Consider the following 15,437-nt stretch of genomic DNA (forward strand, 5'->3'; position numbering starts at 1 on the left):
AGTATTGAAGATTGATCATAATCGTCACAATCTCATCATCAAAATTATGGATAAAGCGAGATATGAGAATACACAAACTTTAGGTATATGCTTAGGTATCCTGAAAATCTCACATTGTAGTCAAACAATTTGGTTAGTCGATATGTGTATAGCACAAAGACGATAATACAAGCGACAAATCAAATTATATTGTGAGACTACATCGATCTGTACTTTCTAGTATGTTCATGGACGTACCCAGAGATTTTTCCAGGGAAACAAACTTTCTCCGGCGGGGGAAAACAACATTAAGATATTTTTTAATATTTACAAATTTGAAAATGTATATTTTATTCAAGCAGATGAACAACTACAATTTTAATGTTTGAGCAATATCGCTGAACCAATATTAAAACGTTTGCCATCACAAAATTTTGGACAATTTTTGGGGAGAGGGTGCTAACGCTCCTCGTTGTCCTCTCTGGATGCGCCCGTAATTATGTTCTTCGTCTCAAATAAACAACGAAAAATAAAATAGATATAACAACATCAAATCCATTCAAAACATACAGTCATGGACATTTCTGGAATGTAACGATTACATTGAGAGTTAATGGGGTTCTTACAGCCCAGAAGTGTCTGTGACTGTACAACATAGAATGCAAGACAAATCCAAAGACTTACCTATTTGTACGTGAAGTCCATTCGATGCTCTGCTGTAGCGAAGTGGTCAATTACAGACTCAAAAAATGTATCTTGTTCCTTTAGTTCACTCAGCAGTCTTGATTCAATTGGTGTAAGCGCAAGATTAGAAAGACGAATTTGTCCGCATCTGTTTCTGGCGTAGTTCTTAATCCTTTTCATTGCTGAAAACGATCGTTCCACGGTGGCTGTCGTTACCGGTATCGTAGAGATCAAGGAGGCTAGTATGAGAAGCTGTGGCATTGCCAACAGGCGTTGCGCTCAGATAAAGTAGCAGCTGGTGAGGAGATTTGTCTGCAAATTCAGCAGAAGAATAGGCTACGACCAACTCATTCTTCAACAGAACTTCATCAAAGAAACGACCGTAACTTGCAATTAGGTTCTTGAAGTGTTCCGAAGGAAATTGATGTTTATATGTCTGAAATTTGGATGCGTCCAAAAGACTCAAAAATGAAATGCTATCGTAGTCCTGAAATCTGGTCTGAATCTGTTGCTGTATATTATCTAATATTTCAATGAACAAACGCTTGAAATTTAACTTCGGATCTAACGAAGCATCGGAACTACGTGGTCTTCTACGTGGTGGCCCCACATCAGTGACAATTTCATCATAAATTTCATCAAAATAATTTATTAGAGACTGAATCGCCATTAAAGTTTCCGACACCTTATGTCTGCAGTACACAATATCCAAAGCTTGCTTCCGAAGATAGGAAAAGAGAACATCTGTGTGCATGAATATTCGGTGGAAAACAGCAAGAAGGAAACAAAATTTAAAATTTTCCATGTTTGCTAAGTGACCCTCTACAGATTCCAAAAAATCTCTTTCAAGTTCATTGTTGTGGTTGATCATGACACAAAACACTTCGCGTAGGCTTTCTTTCTTTTCGTGCACAGTGTTTACCAGACGCGATGAATAGTTCCACTTGGTTGGACAGACGCTTGGGAGATGGCGTTTCAGGAACTCTTCTAAATATTTTGCACGTTTTGGCGACCGAGAAAAAAATGCTGCCAATCCACCTAAGGTGGCCAAAAAAATACGACATTCTGAAATATTTGACGCACTTTGTGACAGTACTAGATTTAAAACGTGTGCGTAGCAATGAACAAAAACCGCTCCAGGAAAGGATTCCTTGACGATTGCTTGTACTCCATTCAGGCTCGAAGCCATTACAGCAGCTCCATCGTAAGTTTGTGCTATAACTTTGTCGCAACAGCCCATATTTACTACATTTGCGACAATGACTTCAGCAACAGCTTGGGCTCTTTTGTTAGCACTAACGTCACAAAAACCAACAAATCTCTCAACCACGTGGCCATCTTTAATGTACCGATATACCTTTGACAACTGAGATTATTCGTGACATCGGTTGTCTCATCAGCCATGATTGCAACAAATTTCGATGATGTAATTTCATTCTGAATTTTGCTGTAAAGAGCACATCCAATAGATTCAATCAAGTCGTTTTGGATTCTGTTCGAAACACCCTTGAAAACTGTTGCACTTTGAAGATGATTTTTTAGTAAAGTGTCATATTGGGCGGTGTAATTAAGAAGTTCTACGTAGTTGCCCCGATTCACTGAATTTTCTGGTTCATCGTCACCACGAAATGCGAGTTCTTGTTGGCCTAAAAAGCAAGCTGCGTTTATCAGGCGTTTCAAAAGTTCCCTGTTTGTTTTTACGGTTTCATTATGCAGCAACCTCTCCTTTCTAACCTGCTCACTAAGTTGAGTCTCGATTCTCACATTGCCAAACGTAGATAAGGCAAGAGACGCTTTAATATGTGTTAGGGATGTTTCGTAAACCCCCCTAAATTACAGAAACCTAATTTTGTCCAAGACGAATTTCTGTCCGTGCTGAAAAGTAGGCAATTCCAGCAATACAGTTTCTTATTTGTTGTACTACCTGTCAACCAGTAAGTCTTATGGTAATTAGACGGTAAGAAATGGTGCGTGTAATTCTTCTTCTGTTGCGATATTTGAAGAGGTGGAGTTGGTTGACCTTTCTTGATCAGTGCCGCCTTTTCTTCAAATGCCCTGCAAGCAAATGGTCTCTGAAGGATGTTGGCCACAAGATCTTGATTTTCTTCGGACATTTGATTTGTTACACACAAACGCACACGCAGGCACACACACTACACACGCACAATCACACAACGAACTTTTCTTTGCTTAAAAACGCACTATGAAAACCTTCGCGAATCGCAATAGCACTCACGTCTACACTCACAGCTCGGAACGGAAGCAACTATTTTAACTAACCCCTAACCCTATTTTCACCAAGGGTCACGAGACATCGTTGCCAATATTTGTCTGATTTCAGTTCTTCTATCCCACTGAAACACGAGAGAAATATGAATATTTTTAAAATCCAATTCAAGTATTGGCGCAACAAAATTTTCGAATAACATACGTTTATTTTACTGGATTGCTAGATGCATTGCGCAGAATTGTATTATGCAAGTTTATACACTATCCGGAGGGTGATTCCATATTTCTGTAGTTTTGCAAAATGTCTAATAGTTGGCAACCTTTTTTTATGATACTTGTAAACTGCGGCATCTCTCGCCTCTCTTGTCCAGTGATATCTCCGAGGGACACTTGTTTCTTGGCAGGAAACGAGGAGAAGGGGAGGGGAGTGGTTGCTACCGCTTCGGTGTCTATGCAGCTAGGAAAACAAGGGTCCTTTGAGACCTAATGCCAACCAAGGGCCTTTTTTTAAAAAATCAAGAAAAAAGTGCGAGGAGAGAGGGGGGTATCGCGTAGACAACGCATCGAATCCCATCGCTCATTTTTCTGAAACCGGATCCAATACGTATTCTTAAGTAGCTCTCACACACTTTGGGGTCCCCATTAGGAACCGAACCTATTACAGATGACAACAAAGACGATTTGATTTGACTACGAAGATAGACATACGGGTTCGAATCCCGGCCCGGGCATTGGTGTTCTTTGTGTGTGTCCCTTCATCAATTTTATCGTATCATCTTCGCGATTACCCAAAAGTGGCAGACAAGTGAAATAGAATAAAGCATATCAAGCAATCAATCAACGATTTGATTTTTGTTGTTTGGCGTAGCCTTTTTGCCACATTTGGTTAATCTCGGGGTAGAGGATGGGCGATGGTATGATGACATTGATGAAGGGATACTCACAAAGAACACGCATACCCAGGTCGGGGTTTGAAACCAGGACCCCTGGTGTCGTAGTGCGCTGTGATAACCACTTCCCCAGGGAGCTTGGCCAAACAAAAGAAACGGGAGGAAAGCTCTAACTAATCGGATACGGTTGTATCGGAAAAGCAAACTGCACTTTTCCGCTGTTGTATTTTTTAAATGGATTTTTTAAACACAATATTTGCATTTGATTCGTGTTTTTTGAAAAAATGTTTATTTCTTGATTTCCCTAATTTCACAATCGCAAGATCTCGTTACTGAAAGATCCAGGCTCGAAGCCTGGCCTGTGCATCAGTGTTTCTTGTAACCACTCTTCACCCGTTTAATTTAATCAATGTTCATCGTCATAGCAAAGATTAGGTGATGAAAGAGCAACGCTAAATAACAAAAATACAAATTATTTCCTTCCAGTGCATTTGCAAGGCACTACGAAATCAGGAGTCAAGAGCTCTCTATTTATGAATGTCCCTCATGACTTCCAAAAGCTCATTAGCTACTTATTATGGCAATTTAATCTATACAGCTAGAAAAAGTGATGGAAGGTGGCAAACATTCAACATAGTAAAAGGCGGATGAACTGGTAATAATAGACACTTTGTGTACTTTCTTCAATAATATTCAGGGCCTCCCCGATGGCGCAGTGGTAGCGTCGTCGCCTTGTAATGAAGATGTCCCGGGTTCGATACCCAGTGGAGGCATATAGCAGTTCGGATCCGTACTTTAAACTGTAGGTCCAGTCCGGATTAGCCTTACTGTGCATAAAGCGGATATAAAACACCAAATCAATCAATCAATACTATTTATTTGGCTCTTTGAGCTCTGGGATACATAATTCATTCCAAATTATTTCATTTTTCACTGCACGACTGCAGAGTACAGCACATCGAACAGGAATGCGCGTTCTTCACGGATTCGAATCCTGGCCTGGGCATGGGTGTTCTTTGTGAAGTTCCTTCATCAATTTCATCACATCATCAATCATCTTCATCTTCGCGATAACCAAATGTGGCAAAAAATCGAAGTAAAATAAACCAAACCAACAACAATAAGAACGCGCGTTCTTTGGCCCAAATAAATACATTCGTATTTATGACCGTTTAGCTTACCCGTTTTTTTATTTATTTAAATAAAACACTACTTAGACGAGCGAGAGAGAGAGCGAGTGAGCAAATATTTGTTATTTAATCAAAAAAAATAAAATAAAGCATAACATTTCCAAGTATTTTTGTCTGCACATAATACGTTCCCATTTCATAAACAATAAAACTATATTTTTACATCCCACATTATACATTCATATTATACAACGTGCATAAATACAGAGAACGTATTAAGTACTGTAGACAATCCCCCCCGAGTTCTTTAGAGGATTTACAAAGGAATCGAAGGGAAACCAGTCCCCTATCTGTCCTATAGGAGATAGACTGGGGGACCTGAAACCACGGGCTTTCAACCATTGCAGCGGGGTGCGTGGGGGCAAGGGAGGTAGAGGCAGAAATCTTCCCTTTCCCTTCGAAAACCCGTTTCTACCTGAAAGTGCTGCGGCGGAGGAAGAGCGAGCTAGGCCAGTCCTGCCGGCTGATGTCACCGAGGGACGAGAAGCGCGTGAAAAAAAGTATTGTATATGAACTGCGGCTTCAACAAGACAATAAATATTGTGATTTGAAAATAATTAGAGACGTGAGATTGATTGATCTATCTCTGCTAGACTAGCTACTCCTCAGTGCACGTCACTGTCTCTTGCCAACAAAAATCTTATAACTTCACAACTGGCGGGATTTTCAATCGGAGCACTCATGTTAACAATGTATTGTGAACAGAGCAGAAGCGACATGAACTTCACATGTCCACAGCTGGATGCACACTGAACGTGCGGAAGTCCCTGCACCTAGCGGCACCCAGCCGAAACGTGAGACTTTCTAGATAGCCCTCGTACTTTGATAGTTGCAATCTATAGAACTTACCACCAAAATGGATTAGAGGCTGAGTGATAATATCAATTCGTGTTTCAACTCTCTACAGTTGGTACTAATATATATTGCACATTACAAACATTACACAAATGTACACTAATAACCTACGTAAAGCATGGGGACAACATTATAAGATGTTATTCTAACAGAGACAAGAAGGTTGACACAGGTTGGGTTTGATGATTGATAGTTCTCTTTCTTGGACAAAACACATCAATGGACTGTATATAAAAGCATTCCACACTCTCAGCAATTTATATACAACGTAGGTCTCGAAATTATCTAAGCGAAAAAAGTTAAACTGAAAGTTGCTGAGCTCTTATTGTAGTCATTCTTTGATTACTGTGACATAGTTTATGGTCCTGGGGTTTCAGCCAGAGATACACGGAAAATTCAGGAGATGCAAAATTCTTGTATACGACTTGCATTGAACATAAGTAAACATGAACATATCCTACCACACTTGAACACAAGGAAAATAGTAACAATGGATAGAGGAAGACATCTGCACTATATCACTTTCATAAACAAAATTCTAAAAGTAAGTAAACCAGATTATCTATTCAGAAAACTTGAAACAGGCACTCAAAAACACTCACACTCCACATGATAGCATAACAAACTTTTTACATGTCATTGCAGTACCGCCTCCTTCAAATCATCATTCTCGGTAAATGCAGTTTCAACATGGAATAAATTGCCAACAACAATAACCTACCAATCAACACCGCATGTTCTTAAATCCAAAGCAAAAATACTTTCTTCTACGTAAACAGTTTGAATCTAGAAGCACACATGAATGAAATACATCCCAAAATGGATCAATGTCAAAACCCTTACTAAACTTGAGATTACTTCATGAAAAATATTTCTCTGCTTGTACCATTAAACATTCACACACATGCACTTACGTGTATATGTGTGTGTGTTTATATACATATGTATATGTATGTGTGTGTGTGTGTGTCTGTGTGTAGGTGTGTATTTATTGTTAAGTTTTATGTAGTTTTTTATATGTATACTTATACTCCTTAATTGTATGTTTCCTGTTCTAATTTGATTTTCAATTGTCCATATGATTTTCTTTTGTCTTTTTTATTTATTTATTTACAACTTATTACATATTTTGTTTTCTTTTTTCTTATTGGATATATATGCTGTTTATAGGAAATGTGTGTCAATGCTAAATAAAAATATATTATTATTATTATTATTATTATTATTATTATTATTATTATTATTATTATTATTATTATTATTATTATTATATCTTTCTTCTTATGCTGAGATGACAGCACTTACCGTGCTGTGGATCTGTATAGCATGCTAACAGACGTGCCTTCCCTGTATGAACCGAGGGGCATGATGTAACCGAGGGATGTATTCATGCTTGCAGTGAGGAGACAAGAACATGCTATCAAGCAATTCGCACTGTATTTGTTATAGCTGAATAGTGTGCAGAAAATATATATTGTGCTACAAATTTTTAAGGCTCTTAACGTGAGAAGTCTCATTTCACTTAAGTGTTTCATTAAACTTCTTAAATCTATGAAACCTTCATTTACTTTCTTTGCATTGTAGCAAAGTGAGTAATGTGCTATAACACGGTAGCACATATTAAGAGGCCCCCACCCATCATACTCCATTTTTTAATACCAATAAATCTTGTTTTACTTCATATATCTTCATTCTGTACACAGTGGCGTCGCTAGGCCATCTGCTTTGGTGGGGGGCTGCAACCAGATACATGACTTACTACTATTGTAAATATTTTTAATGTTTGAAAATAGCAAAGTGATTAATAAGAAAATAATATATAACAAGCATAAGGAATTAAAGCTAACATAGACTTACTACATTCATTTTTATGAAAACAGATGGATATTCTTGTCCTGTTTTTCTAATGCTGGTGAACTATGTCTTTATGTATCAGCTGTACTCTGTGGTTTGAATTTCTTGCAAAATTATCAATAACACAATCCACGCACAATTCATGACACTCTTTCTTTTCTATGGCCAGTATTGCCAATGAGGAAAGTCTGTCTTGGCCCATACTATTTCGCAAAAATGTCTTGATTCTCTTCAAACAGCTAAAACTCCTCTCACATGATGCTGATGTCACAGGAATTGTCACTGCAATTTGCAACATTCTTCATAAGTTCGGAAACATGTCTTTTGGAATGGCATTCATTAAATGTATTATGGATGTGATGGTGTATGTCAAGTTCTTTAGGTAATTTTTTGCAACCATGATTTCAGCGATCAGCACTTGTAATTGAAAATAGTCACAAGAACCACTCAAGAATTGAGGGTTCAAAAACAAGTCAAAATTTGTTGTAAGTAAAGAAGATGACATATGCTGAATTCCAACCAGAACACTGGAAGTTGCTTTATCTTTGAAACGACTTTCCAGGTAATTTATCATTCGATCAATGATAGTGTAAAAAAGTCCACAGAATGCAGGTTTATCGGTATCAGTTTTGTGCTACAGGGTTTCATTTACAACGTGGTCTTTTAGTGATGATGGCAATGTGTAAACACGTTTGTGAACTTTTGAATAATATTCAACACTTGTTTCATTGAGAGTTACCTTCTGTTTCGCAAATGACTCTGCCTCTTTGTATACAGAGTTAAAATATTCTTCATTTCGCATACCGCATAAAGTGTCAAGCACTGCATTAACACCTGCAATTGCCTCTGCAAAATGGAGGCTTGGTGACTGCAACTTGTTATTGAGAATTTCTGTTATGGACAGAAGCTCAATGAAAATAAACAGAGACGTCATGGTTGAGAATTTTCTCAAAAATTCATAAAGGCCTAGGGCTGTACATTTATCTGCTGAATCTGATGGTTTCCTCAGATATTTAAAAAGAGCATCATAAGTTTTTCTCACCGCAAGTAGAGACCTTCTTTGGCAAGCCCATCTAGTGCTACTTAGATTTTTTAGTTCTGCACGAACATTTAACTCTGTCTGTATTTCTGCAAACCATGTATGAGATATTCCGGACGTAGAAAAGTAGGTATACAAGCACTTGAGGATATCAAAAAAATTTCCAACTTCAGGAATATCTGTACAAATGTTAACTACGTAGAACCAAATTTAACCTGTGAGCATAGCAATGAACAAATAGTGCAAAGGGATGTTCTTCCCTAAATAGCCGTTGAACACCACTATTTTGGCCACTCGTGACAGCGGCACCATCATACCCCTGACCAACACATATTGCATTTTTATATCATATTCAGACAGCTTTTCACAAAGTCGTGCCTTTAGTCCCATTGCACTTAAATCTTTAACATTCAAAAAACACAAAAACCTCTCATTAAATTTGTTATAAATAAAATAGCGAAGACACATGCTCATTTGTTCAACTTTACCTATGTCCCTTGTATCGTCTGCAATAACTGCACCACTTTCATTTACCTCTCTTAATATTTTTTTTCTCAGCAAAGCTGCACTACATTCCAGCAGAACATTCTGGGAGTCTGGAGAAAGATATGTAGCATTCTTTGGCATAACATTTTGAAATGTTACACTAAAATCAGTATCAAACTTCCCTAATTTCTTCAGAATTTCACGCACATTTCCTTGATTGAACCTTTCTTCACTTTCATCATGGCCTCTTTGTGCTATGCATTGCCTATCTGTGAGCAATAACACTTCAACAACGCGATGAAGATAAGAATGGCATTTTTTATTTCATTCACACTGGCATTTGTCAAACCATTAACTACTGTCTCCAATTTTTCTTTACTTTGGAACGTCAGCCATTTTTCAGTTGCTATTACATGAGAAGCACATTTCTCGTGATCTTTAAATTTGTCTATAGCCTTTTTTCCAGTTATGAACACCAATACTGGTAAATGCTGGATCTACCTTACCTGTCTGGCCTACGAAATGTCTACAGGGAAAACAAAAGGCTGCATCGTGATTAACACTGTACTCAATCTACCGGAAACTTTTGTAAGATACTTCATTAAAACACCTATTCTGGTTACCGAAAACACTACCTGGAAATCTGGAAAGAAACGGTTGTTTAGGCCCTTCGCTTTTACTGCCCAAATCTGAAGTGATGAAACTCTCGACTTCTTTTGTAGATGAACTTGGAGTGGGAGGACATGTTTCCGATTCAGCTGGTGCAGTTGAAGCAGGTACCTTATCTTCATCTGTGGCTGTGCTGCATTCGCTTAAAGCTTCCGATTTCAGGTGCTTACTTCAAATAATAAATTTGTCCATTGTTGTACGAACAACAGTGAATGTCACAAAAAGCTTTGATAACAAACACACAATATCACAAACTCCGTAACACAAAACGCACCACTAGTGTTTCCTCGCGTAGCAACCGTTGTGAAAAAAAAAATGACGGCGATTGTTTGCACTGTTGCCAGCTAAAGAGATGACGAGTCAGATGTAAGATCGTGGTTTAAAAAAAACTATGTCACAACAAAACAATTATTTCCCAGAATATGTATCTAGAGGTATGTTCCCTGCATTAACAATTGTTCAAATATGTTTTCTCGAAATACTGTATGTAATAATAGCTAAAAATTGGGGGGGGCACTTATCGAGGGATTGGGGGGGCTGAAGCCCCCCCCCCCCCAAAGGGCCTAGCGACGCCACTGTCTGTACATATTTCTACACTTTACTCATTAAATTAGCCTTATATTCAATTGGTAGATCTCTTCATTAATAAATTAAATTTATTCACTTTTCATTTCAGATATCTTCTACTCCCAAGAACATTTCATCCAAATGGATTTTTTATAAAAATTTGGGAAGTTTTTCGTGTAATATTTGCATTCTTTACTGTCATGGTGCATACAGATGTGTATGCATTTGAAGTAGAATATCCAAATATTCATGTTATTACAGTGTTATTGGATATTACAGCTTATATAGACATGTAAGTATGTATTCCTGTAACTTGCTGATGTATTAACTTTCTTGATTTCTATTTCTATATTATTATTATTTCTTCAATGGGTAACTGTGAATCATTTTAGAAACTTTGAAAATGTGAAAAGGTATATCTTGTCATTTATAACAAGAGTAAATAACATATAGTGTGTCCAGGGTTTTGGAAGGTTAAGTAAGATAAAGCCTTTCCCTCCACCCTCCACATTGTGTAGGTGATGTAATCAGCAACTGCCTTTAACCCCCCTCCCCAGGGTTGCCCCAGATATTAATGTTAGTAGAGATTGGGTGAGCCCCAGAGCTACCTTGTGCAGGGGCATGATCTTTAAAATTCCCAACTGAGATCACCTACCCTGGTACTTGGCCCTGTGTTTCCTGCAGGGCAGTCAGACACCCTACCTACTGCACCACCATGGCTCCACATTTGCATTAATGATAATGGAAATCTCAATGAATCTTTTTTGTGAAGTGTACAGAAGGTTCTCAAAATTGCTAATTCACCTTAGTACTTCAATTCATAAACAGACGAAACATGAGAACGAATCCATGTACCTATTTGCAAGGTGGTATCAAAAAGTTTCAAGACTAGCTCTATTTACAACAAAGTACTTTATGTATCTACGTTTACATACTATCACCTTCAAAATAGTCCCCTTGCACTACCCTCCTACTTCTGGAATGTGTCCTGGAAGTCTTCTTTTCGAAGCATATCATGCACCTTCTGCGATTCAAGCTGGATCTCTGCAATGGAGTTGAAATGGTACGATTTGAGCTGGATCTTCACCTCTGGAAGAGGGCGAAGTCCACAGGAGCCAAGTCTGGTTCTGTATGACACACTGACAATGGCAGCAATGTTGTGGATTCTTCTGTAATGATCCTCATGCACAAGTTGCTGAATGGTTTCAACATTTTCGGGGGTTGTGCTCGTTGAAGATCTTCCTGATCTATTGTTGTCTTCTAGTGATGTTCTTCTGCTCTTGAAGTGTGCATGCCACTCAAAACACCTCAGAGGACTCATTGCAGCATCGCTGTAAACTTGCCGAATCATGTCAAATGTCTCTGTGGCAGATTTGCCCAGTTTCATGCAGAATTTCAAGTTCACTCACAATACAGTACTAATGACTTATTACATATCTTTATTTCACAGTATAAATACTTTTCAATTCAATGTAATATTATATCATTGTACAGGCTTTGATTTTTTCATTGTACCTTTCATGATCATTATGTTTTTTTTCCTTTTCTTGTTTTTATTGATTCATTGTATCTCTAACAAGGATTGGTTGTAAGAAGGGCTGGTGAGGCCAAAACACCCCTGCTTAAGTGAAAGCTCATTCTGTTCTATTCTATGGAAATTTCATGAACTCCTTACAACTCAGAAGTGTCTGTATTCAAAAAAGAAAGCAGAGCTACAAGGGTTAAAGTATTTTTTAATGGAAATAGGTTAGGTCGTAGAGCAGCCTATGATGGAACTTCACCTTCTAAATAAAGGGATTGTGATCATGTTATTACTAGTCAAACTACATTTCAGATATTTTGAGCCATTTCCGCATCCTTGTTGATTGGCTGTCTACAATTTACAGGGCAGCCAATCAGCAAGAAATACATAGGCTTAAATGGCAAGTAGTGCCCTGGCAATCAAACCACGGTAGTCAACCTTGTATGCATGTTCTGATGCACATCACCTCTCACTTTGTGTTTCCTTTTTGAGAATGGAGAAATCAGTCAATCAATAAATGAACATAAGCTTGTTTCCTAATATGTTAAATGCCTTAAAATTGGTGTAGACTAAAAAGAGAAAAAGCTTATGGTGTAAAGATTCTGAACAAAATTATTTTTTGACAAATGTGTATGCCTCATATATTCACGATCTTGATCAATGTGATTACCACCATGCTCAGCCCACTTTTACTCTTGAGATTGTTCCCAAGTGACATTTATTATCTTCAATCATATGTGTTCTTTCAGACAAGAAAGATAGGATACCTTCAAATTTATAATTAAATTTATTGAAATTGTGTACATTTGCATTGGCATCAAGGTTTATATACAAAGGTCAACTTCTTAAAATTGTTCAATGTATAATATGATGTCATTCTTGGTATGTTGTATTCAAAAATAGTAATTGTAATCATTAGATAAGTATATTGTAATATACATTGTAAAATAGCTGTAACAGAACAAATATGTACATTTACTACACAAACATTCAAGCTGTTAAGCACTTATAGACAAAAATATAAAACAAAAACAATTGAAGATAACACATACTAAAAAATTGGGCTTGAACTAGTTACTCTGTCACTAGTTGTCTGTGACTTTGAAAAATCTCAAGATAAGTACAGATATAGCAATATGGGATGGATATATATTTGTACAATAATTGTTGCTTTTCAAGGATTAAACTTTGCAATTTTATAATTACTTGGATGCTTAAGTTATATAGAAGCCTTTTATGAATCTTGAATGAACTTTGAATATGATATAATCTTTCAAAAGATTCGTAAGTTGTGGAATGGCACTCTATGTATAAAATATGCCATGTTGAATTGGAAGCACTTAATAGGTATCATTATACAATGCAGTGGGCATTAAGAAGTGGTATATTTGAGTTTAGTAAAGTTACTTCAGTCAATATTGCATATTGTAGCATCACACAGCACGGGCGTGAAAAACTGGGTAGGAATTCTACCACTGTGTCACTGCTTCAGAAGGCAGGAAGGGTCACATGAACCCTAGAACCAATCATGTAGCTCTTTGTTCCGTACACTGGCATACAAGAGAGCATTGCACGTGTGCTGTAGAGATGCAAGCTTTCCCTCCAGAAAGGCAGCAAGAAATATAGAGTCCTTTACGCCAAACCTGCCCGGCGTCCGGCCAGGAAAGGCATTGAAAGAAAATGCTAGAACGAGTGTTGTTAGAAGAGCGTTGCAAGCAGATCAGGAAAAATAGCTATTGTAATGCCATGAAGGTTAAACATATATGAAATTAGTCAAGTTTTACTTTATATTTACAGCATTTATGCATTTTTAAAATTTTCAATCTAGGAACGCTGGGCGTACGGGCATACTACAGCGTGAGCATAATATCACTCCCTTTTTTATTATTTAATTTATTCCAGTGTTCTTCTGCAATGAACGAGGCTTCCCAGACATTCAACTCTGTGTTTCCCGTTAATCTTTTTAAAACCCTTCTCTTTTTAATCAAATGCTTCTCTTCGATGATATGAGTTGACAAACCTGTTCTTGGGTTTAGATTTATAATGTCCAAATCATGTTCGTGCCATCTTATTGCCATTTTCCTTGCTGTTTGTCCCACATAATCTTTTGAACATGAACAACTTATATTATATATTCCTGTGGTTTCCACATCTGGTAGCGAGTTTCTCATTTTGAATTCATTAAATGTACATTCCAAACTTCTTGGTGATTTAAAAACAATGTCTGGGAAGCCTCGTTCATTGCAGAAGAACACTGGAATAAATTAAATAATGAAAATGGTAACATAGATCCAGTGTGGAGTTTTCTTTATCACTCCCTGAATTCAAGATGTCATAAAATTAATAGTTACTTGAATATATTAATAAAATTGATATCCAAAGCTTAGTTAACTCAAAATATTTAAATATCTTTCTTTTCACAATAACTAGTTGTGACTTTGGCAGCTAGAGGGCAGTGACATCAAAAATGGCGTTCACCCCGCAGCAAAGAAGCTGGTGCATGTTAGAACTTGCCAAAACAAGCAGTGTTGTGAGAATGCAGCTTGCATTTAAATGAAATTTTGTGTTGATCTACCAACACACAAATCCATTTTGAAGGGGCATAAAGCATTTGTGATCAAAGAAAATAACATTCTGGCCGACCGTCCGTCTCTGAGGAAATTGTGGAGCATTCGCGAGAAGCCTTTATATGCAGCCTGAGGAAATCAACGCGTTAAGCTAGCATGCAGTTGCAGGTGCCACAAACAACCATAAGCAAGATTTTATCAAAGCATTTGCGGTTTCACCCGTACCGGCTGCAATTGCTTCAAACGTTATATCCACAAGACAAGGTAGAGCGATGTGAGTTTTGCGAGACTAGCCACACTTTAATGGAAGACGAGGACACCTTTCTTACAAAGATAATTTTTAGTGATGAGGCGACCTTCCATGAGAGGTAACTACATTCTACAACAAGATGGCCCCCAAACTGGCATCAATCTGTACACAGCTTTCTGAACGACAACCTCCCTCACCGATGGATAGGACGAGCTGAACCCAAAGATCAAAATCTATGCAAGTGGCCCCCACGATCACCGGACATGACAGTTTGTGACTTTTTCCTTTGGGGGTTCGTGAAGGACCAGGTCTATGAACCTCCACTACCCACAACCCCGAATGATCTTCAAGAACGCATCAGTGCAGTGTCAACTTCATCACACCGGATACGGTTGAGAAGGTGTGGTTGGAGCTGGATTACCGTGTGGATGTTTCCCGCGTAACAGGTGGCGTGCACATTGAGTGTTTGTAATTCCAATGAATACCACCAAAACTTTATGAGTTTATGCAACTAGTGTGAACATTTCCACAGAATACTACTTTTGGTATGAAAGTTTTACGCTTTCAAAACCAGGGACTGCTTTTGTACTCACCCTGTATAACGCTACGCCACTGGTATTGACCGAAGTAGGATTGTCAGTAATGTAATGGCAGGT

At 37.8% G+C, this 15,437-nt stretch overlaps 1 protein-coding gene across 2 annotated transcripts in view; it reads left to right on the plus strand.

Annotated features, from left to right (window-relative positions):
* Window positions 1-15,437, plus strand: part of LOC145988427 (cyclic nucleotide-gated channel alpha-3-like) — a 205,920-nt gene that overhangs the window by 73,094 nt on the left and 117,389 nt on the right. For both annotated transcript variants that reach the window (XM_083123318.1, XM_083123319.1), the window contains exon 5: window positions 10,552-10,734. In XM_083123318.1, coding sequence (XP_082979444.1) covers window positions 10,552-10,734 — 183 coding nt within the window. The remainder of the gene's footprint in view (window positions 1-10,551; window positions 10,735-15,437) is intronic.

This window comes from Lepisma saccharinum, chromosome 5 (assembly GCF_977018435.1).
Source record: "Lepisma saccharinum chromosome 5, izLepSacc3.1, whole genome shotgun sequence".
In the NCBI taxonomy this organism is placed as follows: domain Eukaryota; kingdom Metazoa; phylum Arthropoda; class Insecta; order Zygentoma; family Lepismatidae; genus Lepisma; species Lepisma saccharinum.